Source organism: Amyelois transitella, chromosome 8 (assembly GCF_032362555.1).
Source record: "Amyelois transitella isolate CPQ chromosome 8, ilAmyTran1.1, whole genome shotgun sequence".
NCBI classification, from domain to species: domain Eukaryota; kingdom Metazoa; phylum Arthropoda; class Insecta; order Lepidoptera; family Pyralidae; genus Amyelois; species Amyelois transitella.
The window spans coordinates 6,077,020-6,102,949 of record NC_083511.1 but is presented as its reverse complement, the minus strand read 5'-3'; the positions used below and the strand labels follow the sequence as shown (position 1 = coordinate 6,102,949).

General features: G+C 36.2%; 4 protein-coding genes across 5 annotated transcripts; 2 read left to right on the top strand and 2 right to left on the bottom strand.

Annotated features, from left to right (window-relative positions):
* Positions 1–271: 271 nt before the first annotated feature.
* On the bottom strand, positions 272–9,330 carry LOC106136149 (baculoviral IAP repeat-containing protein 7). The gene is made up of 11 exons (XM_013336612.2): positions 8,686–9,330; positions 7,315–7,460; positions 6,535–6,672; positions 6,106–6,310; positions 5,605–5,766; positions 5,023–5,094; positions 4,435–4,537; positions 3,645–3,792; positions 3,063–3,477; positions 2,321–2,457; positions 272–1,981 (listed from the first exon to the last, which is right to left on the bottom strand). The coding sequence occupies exons 1-10, from the start codon at positions 9,091–9,093 to the stop codon at positions 2,335–2,337; spliced, it is 1,920 nt and encodes a 639-aa protein (XP_013192066.1). The 5' UTR covers positions 9,094–9,330; the 3' UTR covers positions 272–1,981; positions 2,321–2,334.
* Positions 9,331–11,608: 2,278 nt separating this feature from the next.
* LOC106135735 (3-ketodihydrosphingosine reductase) lies at positions 11,609–13,515 on the top strand. Of its 2 annotated transcripts, XM_060945521.1 has the most exons (4): positions 11,609–11,760; positions 11,806–12,391; positions 12,550–12,791; positions 13,016–13,515. In XM_060945521.1, the coding sequence occupies exons 2-4, from the start codon at positions 11,848–11,850 to the stop codon at positions 13,223–13,225; spliced, it is 996 nt and encodes a 331-aa protein (XP_060801504.1). In that variant the 5' UTR covers positions 11,609–11,760; positions 11,806–11,847; the 3' UTR covers positions 13,226–13,515. The 2 variants fall into 2 exon arrangements, with proteins under 2 accessions (XP_060801504.1, XP_013191564.1); XM_013336110.2 differs by having other exon boundaries at positions 11,729–12,391.
* A 1,753-nt stretch (positions 13,516–15,268) lies between these two features.
* Positions 15,269–19,397, bottom strand: LOC106135575 (cuticle protein 76). Its single transcript, XM_013335926.2, has 4 exons — positions 18,932–19,397; positions 18,161–18,331; positions 16,335–16,487; positions 15,269–15,466 (listed from the first exon to the last, which is right to left on the bottom strand). Exons 1-4 carry the CDS (start codon positions 19,028–19,030, stop codon positions 15,368–15,370), a joined length of 522 nt encoding a protein of 173 aa, XP_013191380.1. The 5' UTR covers positions 19,031–19,397; the 3' UTR covers positions 15,269–15,367.
* Positions 19,271–25,299, top strand: LOC106134942 (uncharacterized). Its single transcript, XM_013335095.2, has 8 exons — positions 19,271–21,610; positions 21,809–21,966; positions 22,189–22,297; positions 22,397–22,482; positions 22,795–22,935; positions 23,785–23,887; positions 24,534–24,686; positions 25,173–25,299. The coding sequence occupies exons 1-8, from the start codon at positions 21,031–21,033 to the stop codon at positions 25,277–25,279; spliced, it is 1,437 nt and encodes a 478-aa protein (XP_013190549.1). The 5' UTR covers positions 19,271–21,030; the 3' UTR covers positions 25,280–25,299.
* The last annotated feature ends 631 nt before the right edge of the window (positions 25,300–25,930 follow it).

The following is a 25,930-nucleotide window of genomic DNA, read 5'->3' as shown; positions in this document are numbered from 1 at the left end:
TAAGGTTATTTCTTTAGTATTAAATAGTGCTACAAAGTACTGTTTCAGAACTTAAGTTATATTTGATAAATAATTATTAAGTAAACTAAAGGTAAATGGTCAGGTAAAGAGTACCCGAAACCGCCGAGCTTGCATGAAAAGAGTTATGAATGTGGATGTAGCGAAGGAAGTATGACGAGATCGTGGCAAGTGGAAAGATGTAGTCTCTTCCTACCCCTCCGGCAAAGAGGCGTGATTTTATGTATGCATTATAAATAAATAAAAGTCAACAATATTTAAACCATTTCATTAAAGTTCGTTCACAAAACACCGCTACCATTAAAACAATCATTAACATCTTATAGAAACTATCGTGGTTACGTATCCTACCCACTCTTTACTAAAGGACCCACTTTCACTCTGCTCAGTACATCCGTTTTCAGTCAACGCAAACATAGTCAACTTTATGAGCTAGATAAGGCTACGAATATATTGTAGTGTCAATTTGCTCAAAAGTTAGTCCTATTTATTATTTTAATAGTTTAATGAGTAAATTACGATATTAATACAATGGTGGATGGGCATGGGCAAAATTATGGATTTTTAGAGCGAGGAAGTTTTGAATATTACATCGGAGTGGTGCATATATAAAGGTGAAATTTATACTCCGGTCAATTTTATAAACAACATTTTTAATAGAAAAATCCCACAATTAAAATTCAATTTTCATGCTTTGAACCTCTAAAATGACTTTATTTTAAGGGTTAATTTTTATTTTGTTATTATAAAATTAAATTAAATTGGTCGAAGTATTAATATCAACACTTAGGTGTCTCAATTGCATGATACACTACAAGCGTACATTTTATGTAGGCCTAAAGTGTAAACTAAGTATATATTAAATACATAAACACTAACGTCGATTCTAGTGCAAAAAGGATAAAAGATTTAGGATCGGAACAAAAAAAATGCATTCTTAATCACAATTCGCATTGCATCATATATACATTATACAATTATAATTTTATTTCTTTTGATAATTTCAAAAAGTATTTAGGTGTTTATTGTAAGACATCTTTATCACATCATTAAATATTCAATGTACTTAGTACATAATTATGTGACAATAAAAAAATATAAGAAAACTATAATTAACTACATTTTTAATGCTCAATAGAATCGCCAACAGTGCTTATATTATCTTAACAGGGTAGTGCCCGTGGTTCAAATTGATAAGCATTTCTTTACATACTTACATAGTGTATCTATTGCGTGACTACTAGATGAGCAAGTAACAATATTTCTATGCTTTATTTCATGAAACGATCAATTCATAAAAAGTAGCAGCATTTTTTTGAGAAAGTATCAGGGCTAAAACTTCTACAGATAAATAATTGGAAATTTGCCACTAGCCACTATTGGAAAAAATACAAGCTCACAAATTGACTTCTGCGTTTAAAATCTCTATGTCTTCTCTTAGAAGTGGATAAATGTAGGTATGTATATAACAAAAAAAAACTAAAACGATACATATCATGGATACATTTTAATTACTTTTTTTGGCAAGACATTGCTGCAACCAGGCGACTAAGCATGTTGCTGGAAACTATTATAAAATAAAAGATATTATGTAGTGCCATCCGCCTATAATGAGTAAGTATAATTTTTTGTAAATATAAATAGTCTTACCATAGAAATGGAATACCATTGATTGTAAAATTAAATTATAGAAAGGCTTATAAATTTGGGATTCTTATTTTAGGCGATGGTCCAGCAACCTGTTTCTATCGCCATGCGGCTGAACGTGGCTTTCGAGTCTTCTCGAGACTATTGGCTCTGTCTACCCGTAAGTGATAATGACGAGATGTCTGTATGATTGTAACCTAAGACACACCTCTAATGTACCACGAACACATTAGTATCTAATGCACTTGAATGAACATCTAATTGCACATGATACGAGATTGGGAGACTCCAAACAGTGATTCTTGTAAAATTTGCTCTGTAACAAGAAACGTGAAAATTTTTAGTACCTACATTAGAGCATGGATGTCGTAAAAGGCGACAAAGGGAAAGCCTAATAAGCTTGGGATACTTCTTCTAGGCGAGCGACCTGTCACTATTTCATCCATCATTACGCTATACAGCTGAACATGAGCTTTCGGTCTTTTCAAGACTGTTGGTAGGTACTGACCTGAACCGGGCAAGGGTTAATAGGGGAGATTATTTTTTTGTTTATTATTATTTTTTTCTCGGATCAGTGAACCTAGTAAGAAGCAGACAAAACATCGATTTTATTTTCGATTTTCGAAATTATAAATTTTTGAAGAACCGGGCGTACCTGCGGGGGGCGCGTCAGGCCAGGTAGGCGCGCACGAGCGCGCGCACGGCGGCGCGGCACAGCGGGCACGCCGCCAGCGCCGCGCCGCAGCGCGCGCACGACACCAGGTGCCCGCACGGCAGGAAAACCACGCTCACCTGCACACGTCATACGACTACACCACTTATACTTAAACACGCCACATATTTTATATACCTTTTTTTTAATTTATTGAAGGGGAAATCCTTTTTACAGACCAACCCGGGTCTTCGCCCGAGAGAGTGTGGGACTCCTGGCAAATATACCAGCCTATCCACTAAAACCCCTCCGTGCGCCCTACTTGCCATTTGAAGGCATCATGGGATCGCGGCATTTCCCCACGATGCCCTCTGGCTGCCCGGCGCTTCTGTGCCGGAAATATTGCTGTAATGGGCGACCAGTAAGTTGACATATTTTATATACCTACCAAATTTCGTTTATGAATAGGCGCGTGAACATGCGCCACGCTATTTTTAACGCGCGGAAAACTATCGTTGTCCCGTTTCACGCGATAATGAAAAACGACACGCCTGCCATGTTGCGATGTCAGCTTTACTAAGCAATTGCGGCGAAACTCAGCTCAGGTTAAACTGTACGCGCCACGAGCAAGTGTCAAATTTTTGTCCTGATCATAGTCACAACACCTCAATACGGGTACGCAGCCGGCCAGCATGTTCTTTGGCTCTCAAACTCTAAATTAACTAATAAATACTTATTTACTCACCTCACTATCCATACACACTTTACACAGCCTTGCTTCTTTGAGTTGTCTGTTCTCCTCTTCTAACGACATTGGTTTTTTCTCTACCACTGCACTTACTCTACTCTCTTTATCTCTATCTGTTTCTTTCACTACTTTAATATCACTGGTGGCCTTTTCTGCTTGATGCGTATTAGAAGCCTCCAAATATTGGCGCGAAGATTGATTTAAAGTTTGTCCCGAAGCTTGGTCCAAAGGTTGGCTCGAGGGTTGGTACAATGTTTGATCCAAGTTAGATGGTAGAGGTTCACTTGGTTGGTTTGATTGGCTCGGTAGCTGCGTTGGCGGTTGTCTGAGGTTCACGGAAGATACAGAACGTGTGGGGCTTGATGAAGACACTCTGCTATCTGGTCTGTCGTCCCATTGTGTTGATATTATTCTGAAAATGATAATAAAATTGGTATAAAAAATCACGCAGCGATGGCGTATTTGGTATAGAGTTCTTGCTTTTAAATCCTAATCCCATTTATTCCTCTGTTTAAAAGGTAACAGTTCAATCAGAAAGATAGCACTGTGATCCAGTAAGTGTTAGTAAAAAAAACTCACCCAGAAATAGGCGCGAAATCTCTTAGAGTCTCCGCTAGTATGTCCCTGGCGAACCTCTGGCTTTGCGGCGTGACGCTCCACGCTTCTTCGTTCAGTTGCTCGTCGAGGACTGCGTCGATCAGTGCCTCCGACGAATTAAATGGCAGACCTATAATCATGATTGAAAGATTTGTTTCGTTAATCTTGTTTTTATTTTATTACATCCCACTGTTAAGAAAAATAACCGGCCCCCAGACCCCAAAGCGAAGTGGAGGAGGATGCAACTGGGAACACACAAATATGAGAGAAAGAGTTTCTCTCCAAAGCGAAATCTCATTGCAGCTTTTATTTTCATACGGATGAAGGTTGCGCAAGTCTAAGTAAATTTAATACTTATGTAATGGGATGCTAACGCATTTCCATATTAATAATAAGTAGTTACGGAAACGAACATCAAGGACCCAATCTGGAAAACATTTAATACAATGATCGGACTGAGAGTCAAACCAGAAACTTAGTTAATTAGACACATTCAATCTCATTGAATCATGGTCCGATCATTTCCGTCATCAATATATTAGATCCCACTTTTTTAAATTGTTTTACATATATATTTTTTGAGTCATAGACTCAAAAATTAATCTATGTAAATTTAATGCAACAGAAGTTTTATAATCGAGGCTTGTATGCTTTATTGTAGTTTATTAAGAGCCATTTTCGAACAGGAGGAAGAGTTTGTTTGTTTCTGATACTTTTTCGGTGGGATTGTGAGTCCATTAATATGTTTGAACATAAAATATGTAATTGTTACCCGTGGCCCGCAGCCGGCGCGCGAGCGCCCTGCGCACGCGCGCGGCGTCGAGCCCGGCGCCCAGCGCCGCCAGCGCCGCGCTGCTCTCCATACATTCTTCTACCTAAAATTTAGAAATATTTTTTTATTTTTAAATTTGAGCAGGTTAAATAATACATACATACATATGGTCACGTCCATATGCCCTACGGGGTAGACAAAGCCAACAGTTTTGAAAAGACTGAATGGCCACGTTCAGCTATTTGGCTTAATGATAGAATTGAGATTCAAATAATGACAGGTTGCTAGCCCATTGCCTAAAAAAGAATCCCAAGTTTGTAAGCCTATCCCTTAGTCGCCTTTTACGACATCCATGGGAAAGAGATGGAGTGGTCCTATTCTTTTTTGTATTGGTGCCGGGAACCACACGGCACTGCCGGGAACCACACGGCACTGAAATATCTATAGCCGAATTGAGTATCTCCTCTCTTTTTTGAAGTCGGTTAAAAATATCGCATCCCAAAAAGGCCAAAGATACACTTAAAGATTGGGATGTCTGAATGTAAGAGACACTCGACTATTAGAGGCATTGAAAAAATCCTTACATACCTGACTTTCAGTAATAGGAAAATTTACACCAGGATTTCTTCTTCTAGAACTAAGGCCGCTGTCAGCAGAAAACTAGAAAACAAGATTAATTTTATGGGTTAAAATAACTTCGAATAAGAAAGGTTGATAAATATTATTGCAATGGAATAAAGTTCCTCAAGTTCTAGTTAGAACTACGATCAAGAATAAATAACAAAGTTTATTTATACTTTATCGAAGAGCTAGAACTTGGATACATTCCTTTAGATTCAGTTATGTCTCTGAATGTGCTTTAACGCATTTTTTCTTTCATCATCTGGGTATTCGAAAGCAACGTATTTATTTGATATAAAAATTATATGTTTACTACAAAAATATTATTTACTACAAAAGGATATAAAGCAAATTCATAACTAAATAATAATAAAATTACAAGGCAATAGGCGAACTTCTGCAAAAAAAAAAAACAGAATTAACATATAAATCGGTCGAGAAGTTTATAGTTTATTGGTTATTAACAAAAATACAAATACTTAATATTTTATGACTTGCAATGTTTTCACTTTACTATAATATCAATTATGGCAAAAGAATTTTACTTACGGTCCGCTGTACTGAAGTTCTATTCTGACAAGAATCCACATACTCCTGCCCTTTGATGAGCAACACGTATCCGCAGTGTGGGAAATATTGCGCGTGTTCAGACCACGGCACGTCTTGGGATTCCCACATTCCCAGACCGCCGTCGCAGTAGAAACAACGAACCTGGCAATATTTGTTTGAGATAAAAACAAATTTTAAAAATCTTAATATTCGTGATGTAGTGTTGCAATTTAAATGATTCCACTATGTTTAATTTTAGAAGAGGAATAATTTCAGAAAGGATTTTCTTTTGAAACATGAATGAAGAAATTATGAATTAATACCTAGTGCTGGTCACTATTTGACATGGCATTGTTAATATTACTCTTTCACCACACAAGTGGTGTGAGGTAATTTAATAGGAACTCATCACCACCCGAGTGCGTGTACTATTTGATTTACCAATAACAAAAACTAGCTATTCTTATTAGCCTTGATATTTTTAGTTTTCTCTCTACGAACCTGGTCCCCAGTGCCCGTGTAGAAGAAGCCAGCTTCGGCCAGTGTCATCGGGACTTGCGTTCTGTCCGCCGGCCAGCCGTTGTAAGACGCGAGTCGCGCCGCTAGCGTCGCCTGCGCAGGGTGCCGCGCCACGCCCCCCACCACTCCCAGCGAGCGACAGGAACCGCCAGATTCTAGCAGACGAGCATTATGTTCTGCGCCAGCACTGCGAAATTAAAAGTTTTAAAACAGATAATCGTTTTTGCGCAGTTTAGTGTTATAATGAATTCTAACATATATCTGTAGCCTTCCGAACATTTTCGAGACTGTTAGCTCTGTCTATCCCGTAAGGGAGAAAGACGTGATGTATGTATGTAGATCAGATAAATAGCAAATTACAACTTAAAAAAGACTTAATTTATAACCAGTATGGCCACACGATTCTCTTACGATTGCGATGAATGATCAGTTGTATCTGGAGGAGACTGTATCGGAGTGGTCTCAGGGGTGGGCGAGGCTGGCGGAGACAGGTGGGTCGAATGTTGCGCCGCTTCCAGGGTAGCGGCATGCTGGCATCTTGGGAAGTACCTGCAACGAACATAAAATAATATTATTAAAGTCTTATGTGACCCGATTATGGTAATAGAAAATATTGTGAGGAAACCTGCACATTTTGTCATGTTATGGTTATGTTCTTCTGCAAAACCTTCAGAGCCGAAATGAGTGTTTTTTCTTGTTAAAATTTGAAGAAACCAATCCAGAATTGTAATCACAGTTTGTTAACAGACCCTGGGCGATCTTCCAGACGACCTTTTAGAGAGGTAAGGATGCAACGGACACTATCGACAAAAGGATGATGGCAGACTTTAGGGTTTATTTCATCATATCTGTAGTTTTACGAAATAAACCTGTTCACCACTTTTTCCTATATTATCTTCATGTAATGTCATTAAGTTCACGCCTTTTTTTTTCTACTGGAATGAAATGACATAGTATGAAGACCCGATTTTTATTGAATAAATGTATTTTCTAGGGGTTTATTTTTTACATACAGAACAAGCCTCTGTAGTATCTCTGGAGGGTGCATTATTACTTCAATCCATAAAAAAACTATGAAATAATATATAAATCTATATCTCAGGTCAGATTATGCATGTTTATCATTTATCATAACATTATGCAATTTCTTTCAGGGAACAATAAGAATGTGAAATTTTTATAAAATCTTACATTCTATGCACCTCAAGCGGAGTACCAAGGGAACCAAATCGTCTAAACGGAGCTAGCTCTCCCCCACACCAGGCACAGCGGAGTCGGCCTTGACCAGCATGGTAAAAGCCAGCACTGACCAACGCTTCCCGGGATACAGAAGTATCCTGTGAGAAAACAAAAATAATCTGTTATGTCACTGTCATGTAAATAAATTTATCAATTAGTTCACTGAAAACTACTATAACATTAAAAATAACCACTTATTTGACAGCCTCTATGGCGCAGCAGTAGTGCTTGCCTGTGAGATAGTAGGTCCTGGATTCGAATCCTGGCCAGGGCATGATGGGCAAACAACTTCTCTGATTGGTCTGGGTCTTGAATGTTTATCTAGATAAGTATATATATTAAAAATATAGTTACATTGACTTGGTATCTAGTAACATAAGTTTCTAACTTATTTCAAGGTTAACTCAAATTGTTTAATTTGTCTCATATTTAACTGACATTTTTAGGGTGCTTCAACCAAGATCCAATCCTTCCATATAACTATAAAATTTGAGAACAAATTGCAACAAAATGTGTTTTGGTGAGTTTGACCATGCATTAAAAGTTTCCCTTTACTTTTTTATGTTAAGCTTGTTATTAACCTTGAATGGACAATGGCCATGTCATGAGTTTGAGTACAAAAATTAATAATGTATAGTTTGTTCTTATTTATTACATTATGATATGATATGAGTATAGACAATCTGAATTTTATATATTTGTACTATATGGTAAGAAGAATTGGTAAAACACATTCATAAAAACTCCACAATTCATGGAATTGAATAGTCACAGGGAGGAATCAGTGCTGTTTTATGAATGGAACATTAATCATCATTTATATTTCATACACATAGGTAATTTATTATGAATAAATATTTTACATACAATATGGTTTATCACTTTTATATCTACATAGTGGTTATCATTTGATCCTTTGCCACAGAAATTTATTACTATATTCTACAAGCTTCAATTTTGATAGTTCTAGACCCATAAGTTCAACAAGGTAAGAATAATATCTGATGGTGTTAATTACAGGGCAAATAATAAAAATGATAATTTTTTTGTTATGTTGTTTTTTAAAAGAACCTTCAATGTCAAGGTTAAATAGATATAGACAAATAGGTTCTAATGTTAAGGTATTTTAAGTTAAAGGTTATACGTTAACAAATAAACAGTAAAGTGAACTAGATGAAAAATTTTATAACAAAATTGTACATGCAAGACAAATATTAACTATTGATAAGACTGGTTTTTTGTTTATTCTTTGTAAGACCATTAAGTAATCAAAGCTATTAAAACATTTATAAATAGAAATGGAAAACTTTGTGCATCTCTTACATTCCAATTGATAAAGGACAACAGCCGTAATGGATCACTTTTATACACTTCATCTTCTTCAGTTAATCCATAATCCTGAGATGATTCTATAGGGTCAATTTGTTCCTCAGAGGTCCAAGAAGTAGAGGAGTCTATGGTTGAAGGGCATTCTGACCCCAACACCAAAGGCACGTTTCCCGACTGGCGGGGATTCACAACGAACTCGCAGTTTGGCTCCATGTGACGATGACGCCACATTACTTGGTCCCCATAGTTCCACTCAGATATTTTACCACCACAACAGAAACACTGGACTTCAGTGCCTTCGCCTGTATAGTAAAATCCGGCCTTGGCTATTCTGATAGGGTCTACAGGAGCCGATGCGGGCCATGTAGAGAACGTATTGAGCCTATTTGCCTCATTATTCATTTTCTACACACACACACACAAGATAATTGAAATGACTTTAATAACAAATCAGTACCTACACAATATTTTGATCGAATTTAGTCGTTACTTGACCATTAAAGCCTGTTCCGAGTGTTTCGTGCTTAATAATATGAACTGACCAAGGAAGTTTATAGAAATAAAGGTAACTCAATAAATGCAAAATCTTGCTTATCTCGCTCGCTTAGCTCAAGCTGAATCCTGTCATCTGTCACTGTCTGTGAAAGACTGCTGCTCTCCCTCATTTTTTAAATTAAAGCTCAGAACAATATTTCGAGAAACTAGTAAAAAAATTATAGGATATTATGTTAGATCCCAGGTATCACGTCTTATAGCTAGCAGGAAATTTGAAAACAACAATATTATTGATAAAACCAAACATTTAAAAACAATTCTTGATTACTTTATATTTTATATGTCTGCGAATAAAACAAATATTTCTATTTCAGTACACAGACATCCCTTGTATTAATCGCTAAAACATTTCTGTTTTTCCTTTTAAGTGATCTATTTTTTGAAACTTGATAGCTACATTTTCTCTCTAGTCACCAGTTGCATCGTGTTCTTTATCTTTACCTAAAAACTAGTGTCGTGAACATTACATGACATAAAGCTGAGTGGAACCTTTTTGGTAGCTTATAAGTTACAATCTGTGTAGAACAGAGATTTTAAAACTTTATGTGCATGTATTTTATACTCTAATAAATAATTGCTTTTTTTCTTTCTTAATGTAAATAATTACGTTTGTCGAGCTTAAACTTGATAAGATGGAAAATATAGCAGTTACGACTTTTGCATAAAACAACAATAAATTCGGTTTTATTAAAACACGAAACAGGACAACGATAGTTTCGCCTTTAATTGATATTATTTTATCGAGACGGTGAAAATTAATAATTATGGTGCTATCGATATTACTACTTCTTTTTATCAATTCTACGGGATATTTGATATAACGTGCAACCCTAGCTGGGTAAAATTTAAATGGCCTACATAGTGTACTTACTTAAATACTACTTATAACTCTATTTTTTAAATTAGTTTCTGAACTTGTTTGATACGTACTACCTTCTTGAGACTTCTTTCTTTATAGTTGTGTTGTAGTTACGTAATTTGTAATGGCGATTCTTAATTAGTACCCGAAATCACCGAGCTTGCATGAAGTGAGTTATAAATGTGGATGAAGCGAAGGAAGTTTGCGGAGATCGTGGCAAGTGGAAAGATGTCGTGTCTGCCTACCTCTCCGGGAAAGAGGCGTGACTTTATGTATGTATGGCGATTCTTACTGAAAAAGATCGATTTTAAAATCGATTCCAATCGTGACCTCATGAATCGATCCTGAAAAAATCGAGGTCTAAAATGTCGATTTCCAAAAAATCGATCTTTTTTTAAATTGGTTTTTACACTGTTAGTACAAATCAAATTCATAAAAAACAAGACAAATCTTATAATTAACTTCTAATCTTATAATTATCATCAAAGTATCAGATCAGGTAGAAAACTAAACAATTATTTTCAAATCTTTTTTAATCAAAAACAATTAGATAATTTGGCTTAAAGTTCCTAATGATTATCTAATATCTAAACTTTTTAAAAACAACAATCTCTCAAGTTTACCGGGATCCAAGCGGTTCCGCTCATCATTTGCAATGTAAGGTTCCGGCGGTACCGCTCATCATATGCGAATTTAGTTTAAATGATAATTAAAAATAGTATATCATAAGGTTGATCAAATAAAGTGACATTAAATTGTTGTATGTGAATATTTTTTAAGAGACATCATTTATTTACGTGGTAAAAAGCTTATTGAAAAATTCTTAGTTAATGTTTATCCTGTCTATGTTTTTGTAAACCAACATTAAGACGTGGTGATATATAGAGTTTTTTTGCTCTTGCCAGTAATGTATAGGATCATATCAGGTCCACGACTGCCTGCGATAAATAATAGATAGATAGATAGATAGATAAAACTCTTTATTGCACCATATGAGTAAAACATACAAAACAACACAAAGCAGACATATATGGTACAAAGGCGGACTTATCGCTAAAGCAATCTCTTCAATGTTCTTCATTTAAACCCTGAGTTTCCTGTGCAAGTGCATTATACATAGAAAGTTGCTTTTTGACAAGCAACTTGTGGAAATTCCATGTTCCTTTTTTCAAAGTTTAACAGATTAATTTCTGTTGTCTGTAATTTGGTTGCTGAGTATGTTTGGGATGTAAATTAAATAATTTTAAACCATAAAGATGTGTATTTTAAGCTTAAAATCGAGTTTTAAGTTGTCTTGGACAGTTGGCGCATATATGCGCCACAGCAGCTGAGAGGTAAAAGAATATGATTATAAACATAACTTTTTTTATTGATGAGAAGTGAGGCGAAGGAGACATATACAGCCATCTCGCAAGGTTTTGAATAATTAACCGGCAGCGTTCTTGTAATACGGGCCTTCAACTAATTGTATGGTTTATACCAAAACAGAAAAATCGTATCTCGATTTTAGGACGTCTGAGATCGATTCACGAGATCGATTCAATGCATAGTATCGATTAAAGAGATCGATTTTTTCGCTCCAAAAGATCGATTTTTCGATTAATGGATCTCAGATCCCCATCCCTAATTTGTAATTCACAAACTTAATAGAGAAACTGTTTTGTACTTGTAATTTATCGTGGCAAAATCTATGATTCTGCCTTGCTTTTGAGCTATTTTTATTTGGAAAAATATTAAAGACAATGTTTCTTTATATTGTTATTATAATAAGTACTGTAATAGCACTTGTTGCTTCAGTATTATATTACTCATTAGAGCAGAAGATTGTGTATAAAAGTTTAAAAAACAGGCATGTCGTTGTGACCGGTGGCTCCAGCGGTATAGGGAAAAGCGCTGCTTTGGAGGCAGCCAAGTTGGGAGCAAGTGTTACAATTATAGGAAGAGATGTACAGAAATTGAAATCAGCAGTATCAGAAATAACATCACATTGTTTAAACACCCAACAGAAAGTCCAATATGCTGCTTTGGATGTTACTTCAGATTACGAAAATATAGAAAAATGTTTATCTGGCCTTGAAGAAACTATAGGACCAATTTTTATGCTTGTGAATTGTGCTGGGATGTGCATCTGTGGTAAGTTCGAAGATATGAAACCTGAAGATATCAAGCAGATGGTAAATTTGAATTACTTGGGCACTGCTTTTTCCACAAAGTATGTGTTGCCTGGTATGAAAAAAAGAAATGAAGGATTGATTGTCTTTGTGGCTTCAGAGGCTGCATTTATTGGTAAGTTTACAGAAAGTTGGATTAAAATATGTGTTTTTATATTTCTGCAATCCACATAAGATGATGTTATTGTAACTGAGTATTTAAAAATCTTAAAAAATTATAAACTTCTTTCTATTTTTCTGATTAAAATAAACTATGTATTATTTTTTATGCAGGAATTTATGGATATGGTGCATACAGTGCTGCGAAATGGGCTTTAAGAGGTTTAGCAGAAACAATACTGATGGAATTGGTGGGCACTGATGTGAGACTAACCTTGTCGTTCCCGCCGGATACAGACACTCCTGGCTTCCAAAATGAGGAACTAACAAAACCAAAAGAAACTAAACTTATTTCATCATCAGGTGGCTTGCATTCTCCTGATGATATTGGAAAAAAACTTATCCATGACTCTATGGTAAATATGCTGGCTTCTAATAAACCAGCTTTTTAAAAATATATTTATTGTTAATGTTTCTTCTTTATATTATCTGTAATATTATGTTTTTACAGAAAAATTTTAAACATAATCACTTAATTATCAGCAGACAATTCAACTAATTAAAAAAAAAATGTTGCTACACAAAAACAATGATACCTGTTTGCTTTGTTGATCGTATTCTATTTATTTATTTTTTTCAGGCAGGAAAAATATACTCAACCTATGGCATTTCTGGAAAGTTGCTGGCTCTACTGTATGGAGGTTCACTTGAAAGTATTTCTCAAATATTAATACAGATATTTTCTATGGGTTTTCTAAGGGCTATTATGGTCAGTATTGTATTATCATTCCATTCCATTGTTAAAGATGTTGCTAAAGAAAGGAAACAAGAAACCAAAAAAAGTATGTAATATATTATTTGAATTAAAGGCATGTTAACCAAAGGAGGCTTACAAAGTCTGTTAGTTGAATAATAAAGAAGTACATACCTACATTATTTTGTAATCAGTGTATATGAGCAATTGTGTATTTTTGTATTGCCTTTTTGCACTGCATTCCTTTCTGCTTGAACGCTTACTTAATGTGTAACATGTTGATTATGTGTTAATGTACTTATGTAGATCACTTTAATACTAGGTGTAATGCTTTTATTGAATATGTTATATTTGAAGTATTAATAAAACATAAGTATTTTTATGTATTATATAGTTTTTGTATGTCTTCTTCCTCCTGGCTTTAGTCCTGGTTGCATCCTCACCTCTCTGGAGAGGAGCCGGGGAATGCATATGACCATGAATCCTGGATTGGGTGAGTCAGGTGTTTTCATGTAGCGACTCCCATCTGACCTACTCAATCTTTGTAGGTAATCTTAACCCGTATTGGATCCATGGTTACACATCAAGTTGCCTGAATGTGCAGGTTACCTCACAATGTTTTCCCTCATGACATTGGTTAGTATGCAAACGAATATACATAACTTTGATAAGAGTCAGTCAGTCAAAATTCCTTAAATGTTTTTAATTTAGCCTATAAGTTTTAAATCCAAATTCCTACAACCAATGGCCTAGATTGCCCATGTCCGCAGTATACTAAAGAGCGTTTGACAGATGATAACTGGTAAGTAAACAAACAAAAGGCCAAAATGTTTTAAATAGCCTCATGAAAGTTACTTGGGTTGCTTCTCAGAATTCCCTAGAAGCTAAGAACTGTGTGTTTGCGTGTTATTTGTCACATCTAGACTGGTATCGGTAGACGTCTGTATTTTTGTTGGTTGTTGGTTCCCAGCCGCTTCACTCCCCGTGCAGATTGTTAAAGACAATCAAGGGAAAGATTAATATAATATTGAGATTCTTCTTTTAGGCAATGAGCTAGCAATTTTTCTCTATTTAAACCGTTTCAAACCATACAGCTAAACATGGCTATCCCGAAGACGTACAGGAAAGACGTGATAATATGTAATTTGGTTGATATATGAAATAAAACTGGAATAAGTCCGCCATATTCTTAACTAGCTGTTGCCCGCGACTTCGTCCGCGTGAAGTTCGAGTTCAATCTTAATCATATAGTCAGATACAGACAGACAGACAAAAAATGTAAAAAAAAATTCTCTATCCGTTTCAGTCAAAATATTAAATGTACAGACAAAATATTTTTACCGTTTTATTATATGTAGTATTTTGATAATCAGTTTTTGAAATAAAATACTCAAACAACACAAAAAAAAAATTTTTAATAAAAAATAAAATCTTGTTTTTGTTGGGACTCGAACTTGGACCGCCAACTTCACAGTCTCACGCGCTTACCAATGGACCATCGAGGCCGTTGCGGTGGTGTCGAAATTAAAGTAGATTACATACATATGGTCACGTCTATATCCCTTGCGGGGTAGACAGAGCCAACAGGTTTGAAAAGACTGTGGCCACGTTTAGATATTTGGCTTAATGATAGAATTGAGATTCAAATAGTGATAGGTTGCTCGCCCATCGCCTAAAAAAGAATCCCAAGTTTGCAAGCCTATCCCTTAGTATATATTTATATGTTATAGGTATAATGCTGTCGTATAATGATAAATAAATGACTTTGAATTTTAAATTTCGTAACTAATTTGCAGGCAAACTCATGCCTTGAGTTCATTCAAATGTCGATAACTTTTGTTCTTCTGAGTTAAAACAAAGCAACTGGTGAAAGTTTGAAGTAAATCGGTTCAGTACTTTCGGAGATAATCGTGATCATACATACAGACAGACAGACAGACAGACAGACAAGAAATTCAAAAAAAATATTTTTGCTTTCTATTATTCATTCTAAGTATCCCTCTATCCATTTCAGTCAAAAATACTAAATGTACAGACAAAATATTTTAACTATTTTATTATATGTATAGATAATCCAATGACTTTAAAAACAAATAAAATTCTGTTAATACATTTATTCATACTTAAACAATAGGCAAATAAATAGGTTAACAGCTAGTAGGTAACAAATACAGAGGAATCATTCATCACAATAAATATTTCTTACGTTTTTTCATTTTCCTAGTCAAGTGTTGAGGTTTACCAAGTGTAGGCGAGTCCTAAGCCATTGGAGTATGTCATGTGGGAGACAGCTGGCGCCGCAGAGTATGCTACTCCTAGGAGACCTCCAGTTGCTACCTATGGAAGGATACTAGTATTTAAAAAAAGTTTATTCACTATCAAGGTCAACCCGAAACCACTCAGCTTGCATGGAGATAGTTATGAATGTGGACGAAGAGAAAGAAGTTAGCGGGGATCGTGGCAAGTGGAAAGATGTAGTTTCTGCCTATCCCTCCGGCGAGGCGAGGCGTGATTTTATGTGTGTAATTTATTATTATATTTTTATTAATGTTTCTCCTCACCCTTAGTTACACCTGTCTTTGGTCAGCCCTAACAGTCGCCTATGACTATGTACAATACTGGAGTGGTAAAGTCTACCTAAACCAGATTTCATCATAGTTCTTGCGTATAGTGATATTCAGAAGGATGAGGATGCAATTACTGCACTAGACGAAATTTTACATAAATCAAGTAAATATTTTCATATATGGTCACGTCTCTATCCCTTGCGGGGTAGACAGAGCCAACAGTCTTGAAAAGACTGAATGATTCAAATAGTGACAGGTTGCTAACCCATCGCCTAAAAAAGAATCCCAAGTTTGCAAGCCTTTCCCTTAGTCGCTTTTACGACATCCATGGGAAAAAGATCCTATTCTTTTTTGTGTTGGTGCCGGGAACCACACGGCATAAATATTTTCACCTTTTATTATTCGTCTTTTAAGTTTTAAGATAATTTCTGGAAATAAATTGTTATCTAAAACGCTGTTATCATCACCTTTGATTAATTATTTTCTAGAAATTCAGGCATAATTAGGGTTTGGGATGACATAAGCCTAATGATAAATTCGGTGATAGCCAAACAACATACAAAAATACGTAAATATTGTTTTACAAAGGTTAATTTTTTTAAGTATTGATAATTTTTTTTTAGAATAACTATACAGACCTTGGCCACAGGCGCCGCCACACCTACGTGGGAGACAAAGGGTGATGCGTATCCTCCATAGGCTCCTACTGCTATTCCCGGGTTGCTAACACGAATATCCGCCTTACGAACGCTGGAAAACGGTGTATCGATGCTTTTTGAGTACGTGGATACCTAGATAACAAAGAATATCAATAATAAAATCTATTAACAGTTAGCAACTTTTATTAATTTAGATTGAAGACCTCATGGATTCTGAGGGCTAAAACAAAAGAAGTATGGAGGGATCGCAAAAGGAACGATGTGGTTACTGCCTAATCACTCCGGATAAAGACATAATTTTTTTGTATGTGGCCGTGTGGTTCCCGGCACCAATACAAAAAAGAATAGGACCACTGCATCTCTTTCCCATGGATGTCGTAAAAGATGACTAAGGGATAGGCTTATAAGGGTAAGGCCGCCGAAATTGTCAATTTTTTTGTGTGACTTTTGGTCGCTTTTTGTCGAACTACCATTATGAAGATATACTCCATAAATTGTAAAGTATACCTTAAATATATGTTTACCATCGAAGAATAATATGATAGCCCCTACTGTTACTGTAATACCGGTGCAAAAATTCCAGATATAACTTGTTTGACGACAGTTTAAAATAAAAAAAAGCGTTTTACTTTTGTGTTACATTTTTTTTGTGTGACGAATTTATACCCATTGTTTTGATTAAAACTACCAAATAGCAAAACAAAGTATTAATATGGCATCACTGTTACCGACATATAAATGTAAAAAAGGCAGACAATGTTGTTTTGTCACAGGAGGCATTTTGAAAGTCCGTTACATAACTTGCTCTGATTGAATAAAAAATTTAAAATTGTGATTTTGAAGGTAAGTAACAGAGATTTGTTTATTTTTGTACCGAATTTCTATGCAAAGTGTTTTAAAGTGTGCGTGGAATCGCTCATAAGCGTCTAATTGTAATAAATAACCAAGTTATAACCAAAAAATATTTTAAATATTTTACTTTTGTGTTGCTTTTGTATGACATATGTGTTACGCTTGTATTACTTCTGTGTTATTGTAACACAAATTTACGTGTTGCGTAACACAATAGATTTGTAAAGCCGCATTCACATTGTGTGAATTGAAAGTCGTTTAGTTTAAATGGTGCTACCTACAATCTCCCGTTGAAATAATAATTATTGATGTTTGATTCCTCTCCGTCGTGCTTCTTCCAACCAGATAAATAGGCAAACAGAAAAAATATAAGTCATTGTTTTGGTTGTAGGTATTGCGTTATTTGAGAGCCTTACTATCATTGAGAGAGTTAGTATCTCTTAACAAAAGTCTCGAACTTACTTCGAGGCTAACTCAATCTGTGTAATTTGTCGCGTATATATTTATTTATTTACTTTTTCATTACCTACTTTATTTTTACTACAGTTACTTACTTATATTCGTTAAGGTTATTTTAGTCACCAATCTGAAACGAACTTTACCCAAAATGTTCGTTGCTTTTGGGTTACATTTGTGTTATGGTAACTCAAAATGTCTTGTGTTACTTTTGTGATACAATTGACAATTTTCGCGGCCTGACCCATAAAATTGTGATCCTTTTTTTAGGCGATGGGCTGGCAACCTGTCACTATTTGGATCTCAATTCCATCATTAAGCCGAGCAGCTGAACGTGGTCATTCAGTCTTTTTAGGACTATTGGCTCTGTCTACCCCGTAAGGGATATAGACGTGACTATATGTACCTATGTATGTAAGTTTTTTTGTATGTAGGTAAGTGGGTAGGTATGTGTTTGCTGGTCACAAGAAAGACATTTGATAGAGATAAATTTTTACCTGTCCAAGATTAAATGGTGACCTCAGGATATTAGAGTGCTGAGTAGCCAAAGCCGGCTGCGCTGGATATGAGCTGTAAGGATTCCAAGCTCCATAAGGTGAGCCGTATACTCCAACCGGGGATATTAAACCAGCTTGGGTAGCTGCCACGGCGCATACCAATATTGTGATCTGCACATAAGTAAAGAAGTAGTAAGATTTTACAACAGGACGACAATTTTTTTGTTTTGACGTAACCTTTTGTAAACAGTTTTATAAGTGTGGGCCGCAAATGACCACGATCGATAGTGTGAAAATCTGGCACATAGGTACTACTTAAATACCTATCTTTGACATCAGAAGTGGGATGTGATATGCAACACCTCACACTGGTGTGATAAAGTAACCACAGAACAGTCCCGAAGCTTTGCGGTGGACAGTCCAACCGGCAACACGCAAAAATGAAAGAGAGTTGAAAGCGAACTAGATAGTAGCCCTGAAATACAGCGGAGGAGGATTTTTAAAGTCTCTTTCTCAAGATCTTATCTAATATATAACTATGTATATATAATATTATATATTTAGACATTCATACCTATCTCATATAATGGAGAACTATTTGTTATTTAACTAGTGCCCGGCTTCATGCGGGAATATAAAGAATGTTAATAAACTTTCGGGAATAAATTGTATAAAATAACACTGTGGTATAAAAATTAACTTAGAAATCTGAGGACTTTGATTTACACTATGCTGTGAAATGTATAATGTAAAAAAATATGAAGTACTTACTTTTAAAATCATATTGTTGTTTATTGCTTCAGATCTAGACCTAAAGTGTAACAAAACTGTCTGCGTATGTCTTTTATAGTAGGCCTGCCTAAAGGACATAAATGTATCATATGTTTGATACTATGACACAGTGCATAGGGCGCCAATTGTATGTCGACATCAACGCATTGCAAGCCATACCTACGAGCTTTGAAAAACTGTAGGCGCTCAGGTGTGGCCCAACCCAACTGACTAAGTGAAGTTAAGAAATTAATAAATAAACACTAGATAAGCAATATGTAATCTTGGCATAAGAGCAATACAACAAAAGTTTCATTTAAATGCGTTCAGTACTTCCAGAGATTAGCGTGTACAAACAAACAGACAGGCATTTTTTTTTAATTCATGCTTGCTTATTGTTCATCGCAATAAATATTTTATTTTTGAAAATATAGTCAATGTAAAGACAATTTTTTTTACTGTTTTATTAAATGTCCTATTGATGACGATGTACTTAATGTAGTACTTAATGTATTCCCATCATATAAGCTAATCGTTTTCAAACAACTTATAATTTTGACAGAGTGTAAAAAGCCAGGTCAAAAGTACCCGAAACCGCCGAGCTTGCATGAAGAGAGTTATGAATGTGGATGAAGCGAAGGAAGTATGCAGAGATCGTGGCAAGTCGAAAGAGGTAGTCTCTGCCTACCCCTCCAGGAAAGATGTATGTATGTATGTATGTAAAAAGCCAACGAACGGCGGTAGGTATATCATCTACCTAAGAGGTTACTCCATTCCATACTTATATGATCAATTATATCCGTGACCAAGTGGAGCAAGTTCGTCGAGTTTCAAGAATAAAGCTATCTACTCGTATGATCGACATATAATAAATTATTCATATCGAGAAACAATTTGTATCAGGCCTTGTCATATACTCGCGCCATATTTTGGCCCTTCGTAGTTATGAAGAATATAAGGGTTCAATTTAATAGTACTCTTTGACGCTCTTGTGTGAAGTAAAGCTAGAGTAAACAAAATATAATGTAATAAATAAAACAAATATTATATATGAGGTTTATCGACATCCGGACTCAAAGTCCTAAATTAAAGCGAGTCAGAAATATAATTACCACGTAATAACGCTCTACTGATATATTTTTAATAGCTCCCTTGCAATCGTATAGTTATACTGCATTCTCGGTGTCAGTCCGCAAATTTAATAGAGGCACGTGTTAAACTGTTATATCAGGGTGCGGTCTAATGTCTGGAAATTGTTCATTGACTGGTATATGTGACCTAAACACGTCAATTACACGCGAGGCAGTCGTTGTGTACCTTTACTTTGTAGGTGGGTTAATTATCGAGTCATGTTAGTGGCCAAGTAGGCGATGGAATTTCTCGGTAACAGAATAGTAACAATAACTCACACCAAGCTAACGAAAAATATATTAATAACCCCATTTTGATATTACACACATCGATGTGTAGAATATACATTAAGTATACATACATCGATGGAGTAAATACATTCATACATATGGTCACGTCTATATCCCTTGTGGGGTAGACAGAGCCAACAGTCTTAAAAAGACTGATAGGCCACGCTCAGACATTTGGCTTAATGATAGAATTGAGACCCAAATAGTGTCAGGTTGCTAGCCCATTGCCTAAAAAAAGAATCCTTTAGTCGCCTTTTACGACATCCATGGGAAAGAGATAGAGTGGTCCTATTCTTTTTTGTGCTGGTGCCGGGAACCACACGGAACACGGAGTAAATACCATATTTCATATTCGTTCATTAAAACGAAAATGAACAAGAGAGATGTTGTCACGTAGGTACTTTATTCGGATATAAACTCCATTCATCCAGGGATGATGATGAACTTTCAGCTCTTAACTCGTTTTTTCTTTAACAGTCAATGCATCTTTACCTAAGTGTGTCTTTGTAGCCTACATTCTGATGTGCTAATAGGTCACATAATAGCTGAGTATCACAAATAAACAAACCAGAACGGTTTCTAGACATTTAATTACATCCGTTCCACTGTCATGATGGAGCAAGTGCACCGTGTCACTAGGTGCAAGGTAGACGCCTTGCACTCAAAGTCTTCAAAGAAATGAATTTCATCATTGTACACGTGATTTTGTTGACTTGGTTTATCATCACCAGTGATGGCGAGCGGTGGTATTCGGCAACTATCATCGACAAAGAACAGGACAATTTCATAAAAACGTACAATACAGATTATCTGCAAGCTCAAGATGGTTTTGTACCATTGACTATGAAGAACTTCACAGAAGCAATTGGAGCAGATCTGAATAAGTGGAATTCTAAAAAGAAGAAGCATACCGATTTTAATTACGCTGACAATTTAAGCACTTCTGTTACTGCTCGTCCAAATGCGACAGCGATATTGCGCTATATGAATAATGTCCGAATAATCAATGTGACAAATAAAAAAAAGCCAATGAGAAAATTGATACGAAAAAGATGTCGGCCAATAAGGCAAGATAAAAAGCTGTTGGGTGCTGGCCGAGCTAAGTTTTTGGAAGTGTTTGAGGTGGTGGAGTTTGATCACGTGGTCTGCACTTCGAGTAGTGGTTTGGAAGGCACCTGCTTACCAGAATACGAATGCCAGAATGCAAGTGGAAGACCCATGGGAACTTGTGCTGATGGATACGGTACTTGTTGTGTCCGTAAGTAAGAAATATTTCTAGTCGTTATAGGTACCTAGTTACTCAGAATTTAGATTAAGCTTAAAATATTATTAGGCGAAAGCTTTAGGAAAAAATCTATGTAGATTACTTTTTATTCATGATAAGGATGTAAATTCGTTTGTTTTGTATATTCGATACGACATTCTAAAAAAAAGTTACATTTATTTCAATTTTCAGTCGAATTTAAATGTGACGATCGCACATCTGCCGCTTCCGGATGGTTCACCAATCCGAGTTTTCCTTCTCCGAGTACTGAAAGACTATCCTGTACTCTCATGATAGACAAAACATCTGAGAACGTCAAACAGATACGTTTGGATTTCATGAATTTTGAGGTGAGATCCTTAGTTAAAGAAATTATCAATCCAAACATAATTCTACACTTTGATGAAAACAATGTCATCTTTCCCTTCTCTTTTTTTAAGGCTCTCTTCTTTTCCTAAGCTTTACCACGCATTGGACTTTGATGCAGTTTTCTTATTTATTTCACACACAAATACTTACATACATTTATGTATAAAAAGCATTGTAGACTTAATTGATTAATGAATTTACAGCTATTGCCACCGACCGACGGAACATGCCAACAGGACCAATTTATAGTGTCGGGACAAAACGTGAACAATGTGATTCCAATACTTTGCGGCGTTAATACAGGACAACACAGTATGTAAAAATGACACTAAACATATATTTTATTATGTAGTCCTAAGTTAGTCTTAAATAAATATGATATAGCCATAACAACAAGAAATTCATTTTCAGTTTACATCGAAGTTGCAGAGACTGATGGGCCTATCAATCTATCGTTTCAAACTGTATCAGCGGACACTAGATTATTTTCCATTAAAGTAAGTCATCAATATAGAGCTTAAGAGTAATTCAACAGTGCACTACAGTAACTTTATCCGAGTAATATTAGCGTTTGTTCAGTATGGTGAATTAAATAACCGTTCTAGATAAAATACCTAGTTCTTTACTGGTGCCTCTGGCGACCAAAAGTTGTTTATCTGTTACGCAGTTACTCAGAAAATACTTTTCTAATGATTCAAACTCCAGATATTTTTACCCTCTGCTATAGCTGCAGTTCTTTCTTTGCTACTTTATTTTGTTAGACCGAAATGAAATAATTTTAGTACCATCAAACCGGTTCTATGTCACAGATTTCACAACTAACAGAAACGGACGAACTAGCTGGGCCTACCGGTTGCTTCCAATATTTCACGGAACCGCAGGGCATTCTCGAGTCTTTCAACTACAGAGACAAGTCTGACATTGGGATCGCGAGAATTCCTGAGTACTTGGTACGACACAACATCCATTTTTCTTCATGAAACTTTGTAAACCCATATATGAGTGTGGCGAAATCTATACGCCACAAGTCACAAAAATAAAAAATCTAAATCGCGCTAGCAAAGATTTCACGGATTGGAGCTATATACACAACCTCCGACACAACATCGTCGGAGCCGCGGTTCCCTAGGCATAACACCTAGCCTGGCGGAAGATTTTCCCTTTGGCGGTCGAGCCGAATCATCGTTCCTGCTACAATGAATATTGAGGACATAGGCTTAGAGGCAGGTTACACACTACACAATCCTACTACTATTATAAAGGCTACTACTATTTAAAAGTTTGTATGGATGTATGGATGTTTGTTACTCTTTCACGCAAAAACTACTGAACCGATTACCATGAAATTTGGTATGTAGGTAGCTGAAGACCCAGAATAACACATAGGCTACTTTTTATCCCAGAGTTCCCGCGGGATTGATAGGGTTTCCATGCGGACGAAGTCGCGGGCGGCCTCTAGTCACATATAATTTTAACTTCAAGTTATACCTACCTCAAATGTGTCATCGGCATCGGCGCACTCGCATGCTCCCAGACTTTAAAAGGTTAAATTTACGTAGGTAGTATAAATTACAATGATATACATTTCTCTGTCACTCTGAATCTCGTAAGAGGCGAGTGAAACTTCGTCTTCATTATAAAAATTGAAAGGCAGATTGGTGTCAGACCGACCGAAAAAATTTGTTAAGTACCTAGGTACAATAATAATATGTACACCCCGAGAATTCAATCGGGACGCGGTACGCTTTAACAAGAGAGTGACTTAACCTACTTACTCAGTCGTTAGTTTTCTTTTTCAGAATAATTTAAATTATGCAATGTGCATAAATCGAGCTACGCAAACATGCAGCATTACGTATACCAACTCAAATTACAACATGCAAATCGTCAATTACGACCCTGGTGAGTTTTGGTCTTTGTCATTTTTACAGATAAAGAATTGTGAAATAGAGAGTCCATTATTTGGAATAGGCAAGTAGTCACAAGATGGGCACTCAGTGAAACAGGTCCTTTGATCAGCAGGAAAAGCCACGCGTTAAAATTCGTTTTGTTCTTAGCGCTGTGCGGGAATTGGTTAAAGCTTTATTCCTAGTCCAAAAGCCCTGCATTCATGTGCCCTAAACCATCCGTTTTCGAAGATTTTAAGTTTTACTGTAGTTTTATACTACTTAAAATATACGATAATAGGGTACTAAGGGTAACGATGATACGCAAAAGTTGTTTAACTAACTGTGTCGCAGGTAATTGTGTGGTGAAATCTATACGCCACAAGTCACAAAAATAAAAAATAGAATCACGCGAAGCTATCAGTCATGAGCAGCGAAAAACCTAAATCGCGCAAGCAAAGATTTCACAAATTTGAGCTATAGGTATTTACAACCTCCGACGCAACATCGTCGGAGCCGCCCGCGGTTCCCCAGGCATAACACCTAGCCTGGCGGAAGATCTTCCCTTTGGTGGCGGTCGAGCCGAATCATCGCTCCCGCTACAATTGGATTACTCCTCCAGACGAATAAAGTTGTTAGATACAGATATGGTATATTTTTAGATGGACTACCGGTAATTCCAAAAGGACAAGCAGGCGTTGAAATATTCAATTGCCCCAGTGACTGGTTACTTATATCGGCTACTCGACTCTGCGGGGAGCGTCTCAATGATGGTTCTGTAATACAGGACTTTTCTTTGGACGCTCCTGTTACAGGTATGTAATATGTAATTTCTCGTAACGGTGATAAATCGAACGAAGAGCGTCAGTCAAAAGTCCTATATAAATACTCAATTAATCCCAATCATTGTTAGTCAAAACCACTTTGACCTACTTACTTACCTGTTCAGTCAAAATTATAACTGACTCGGGGCCACCCGCGACTTCGTCTGCGTGAAATCTAACCCGCGGGAACTCCGTGACAAAAAGGAGCCTATGTGTTATTCTGGATCTTCAGCTACCTACATACCAAATTTTATCGTAATCGGTTCAGTAGTTTTTGCGTGAAAGGGTAACAAACATCCATACTGAAATACTCACAAACTTTCGCATTTATAATGTTATTATTTATAGTAGGATTTTGTTAGTCAATAGTTCTTTTGATTGGTTAAGAGTTTTGACTGAAACAGATACGAAATGTAAGTAACAGTTTACTGTCTGTCATATGGTAAAATATTATTATTGTTGGTCTCATGTTTACAGATAGCAGTGCTGGTCCAATAGTAGTATGGTTCAGGAGTGACGAAGGATACGTCGGCCGTGGCTTTCAAATACGATACCAACAAAATGCGTGCAATGACCCTAGTTAATTTAACGAAATAAAGCTTGTAAAATATGATCACATGAAGTGTTTTTAGATTCGTCTAGTAATAATTTAATTACGATAGCTAAGTACCTAGGTATTTTCATCCGGTCAGTAATGTATCCACTGTAGAAGTTTTGTACATTAATTTGAATACTAACCGATGCTCTGACAAGAGAAAACATAGCGACGAAACCTGCAAATGCATTGCCAACCCCTGCAAAGGTTGCGGAGGTCAGATGGGAGTCGCTTCGTGTAAAAAACTGACTCACCTAATCCAGGGTCCATGGTCAAAGGCGTAACCCGGGCTCCTCTCCAGAGTGATGAGGATGGACTAAAAGTCAGGATGAAGAAATGGGTCAAAATAATAGTTCTTTTTCCGGGTTCTTACCTGGGTAGTTAGCCCATCTCTACGCCATAGTAATAATCGCGTTCAAGCTCACAGTTAGGTATTAGGCGATTTATGCCCAAAGAAAATATCTGCTTTACTTTGTGGCGACATCTCTATGCCACAAGTCACAACAACAAAATCTCATGACTCTTAACAGTCAAAAACAGCGAAAGTCTACATCGCGCAAACAAAGATTTCACGGATTGAAGCATATTTACAACCTCCGACCTTCGATCAATTACAAAAACCTCCGACACAACATCGTCG

Bases quoted from the DNA above. Each gene is read 5' to 3' on its own strand.
- LOC106135735 (XM_060945521.1), top strand. From the start codon at position 11,848: ATGTTTCTTTATATTGTTATTATAATAAGTACTGTAATAGCACTTGTT. The intron at 12,392-12,549 runs GTAAGTTTACAG...TTTTTTATGCAG, and splicing joins TTCAGAGGCTGCATTTATTG to GAATTTATGGATATGGTGCA. The intron at 12,792-13,015 runs GTAAATATGCTG...TATTTTTTTCAG, and splicing joins AACTTATCCATGACTCTATG to GCAGGAAAAATATACTCAAC.
- LOC106135575 (XM_013335926.2), bottom strand. From the start codon at position 19,030: ATGTCCTTTAGGCAGGCCTACTATAAAAGACATACGCAGACAGTTTTG. The intron at 16,488-18,160 runs GTAAAAATTTAT...TTTGTTATCTAG, and splicing joins CACCATTTAATCTTGGACAG to GTATCCACGTACTCAAAAAG. The intron at 15,467-16,334 runs GTCTGTATAGTT...ATCCTTCCATAG, and splicing joins TGGCGGCGCCTGTGGCCAAG to GTAGCAACTGGAGGTCTCCT.
- LOC106134942 (XM_013335095.2), top strand. From the start codon at position 21,031: ATGAATTTCATCATTGTACACGTGATTTTGTTGACTTGGTTTATCATC. The intron at 22,936-23,784 runs GTACGACACAAC...TTTCTTTTTCAG, and splicing joins CGAGAATTCCTGAGTACTTG to AATAATTTAAATTATGCAAT. The intron at 23,888-24,533 runs GTGAGTTTTGGT...GTATATTTTTAG, and splicing joins AATCGTCAATTACGACCCTG to ATGGACTACCGGTAATTCCA.
- LOC106136149 (XM_013336612.2), bottom strand. From the start codon at position 9,093: ATGAATAATGAGGCAAATAGGCTCAATACGTTCTCTACATGGCCCGCA. The intron at 5,767-6,105 runs GTTCGTAGAGAG...AAATATTGCCAG, and splicing joins ACACGGGCACTGGGGACCAG to GTTCGTTGTTTCTACTGCGA. The intron at 5,095-5,604 runs GTAAGTAAAATT...CTTGTTTTCTAG, and splicing joins GAACTTCAGTACAGCGGACC to TTTTCTGCTGACAGCGGCCT.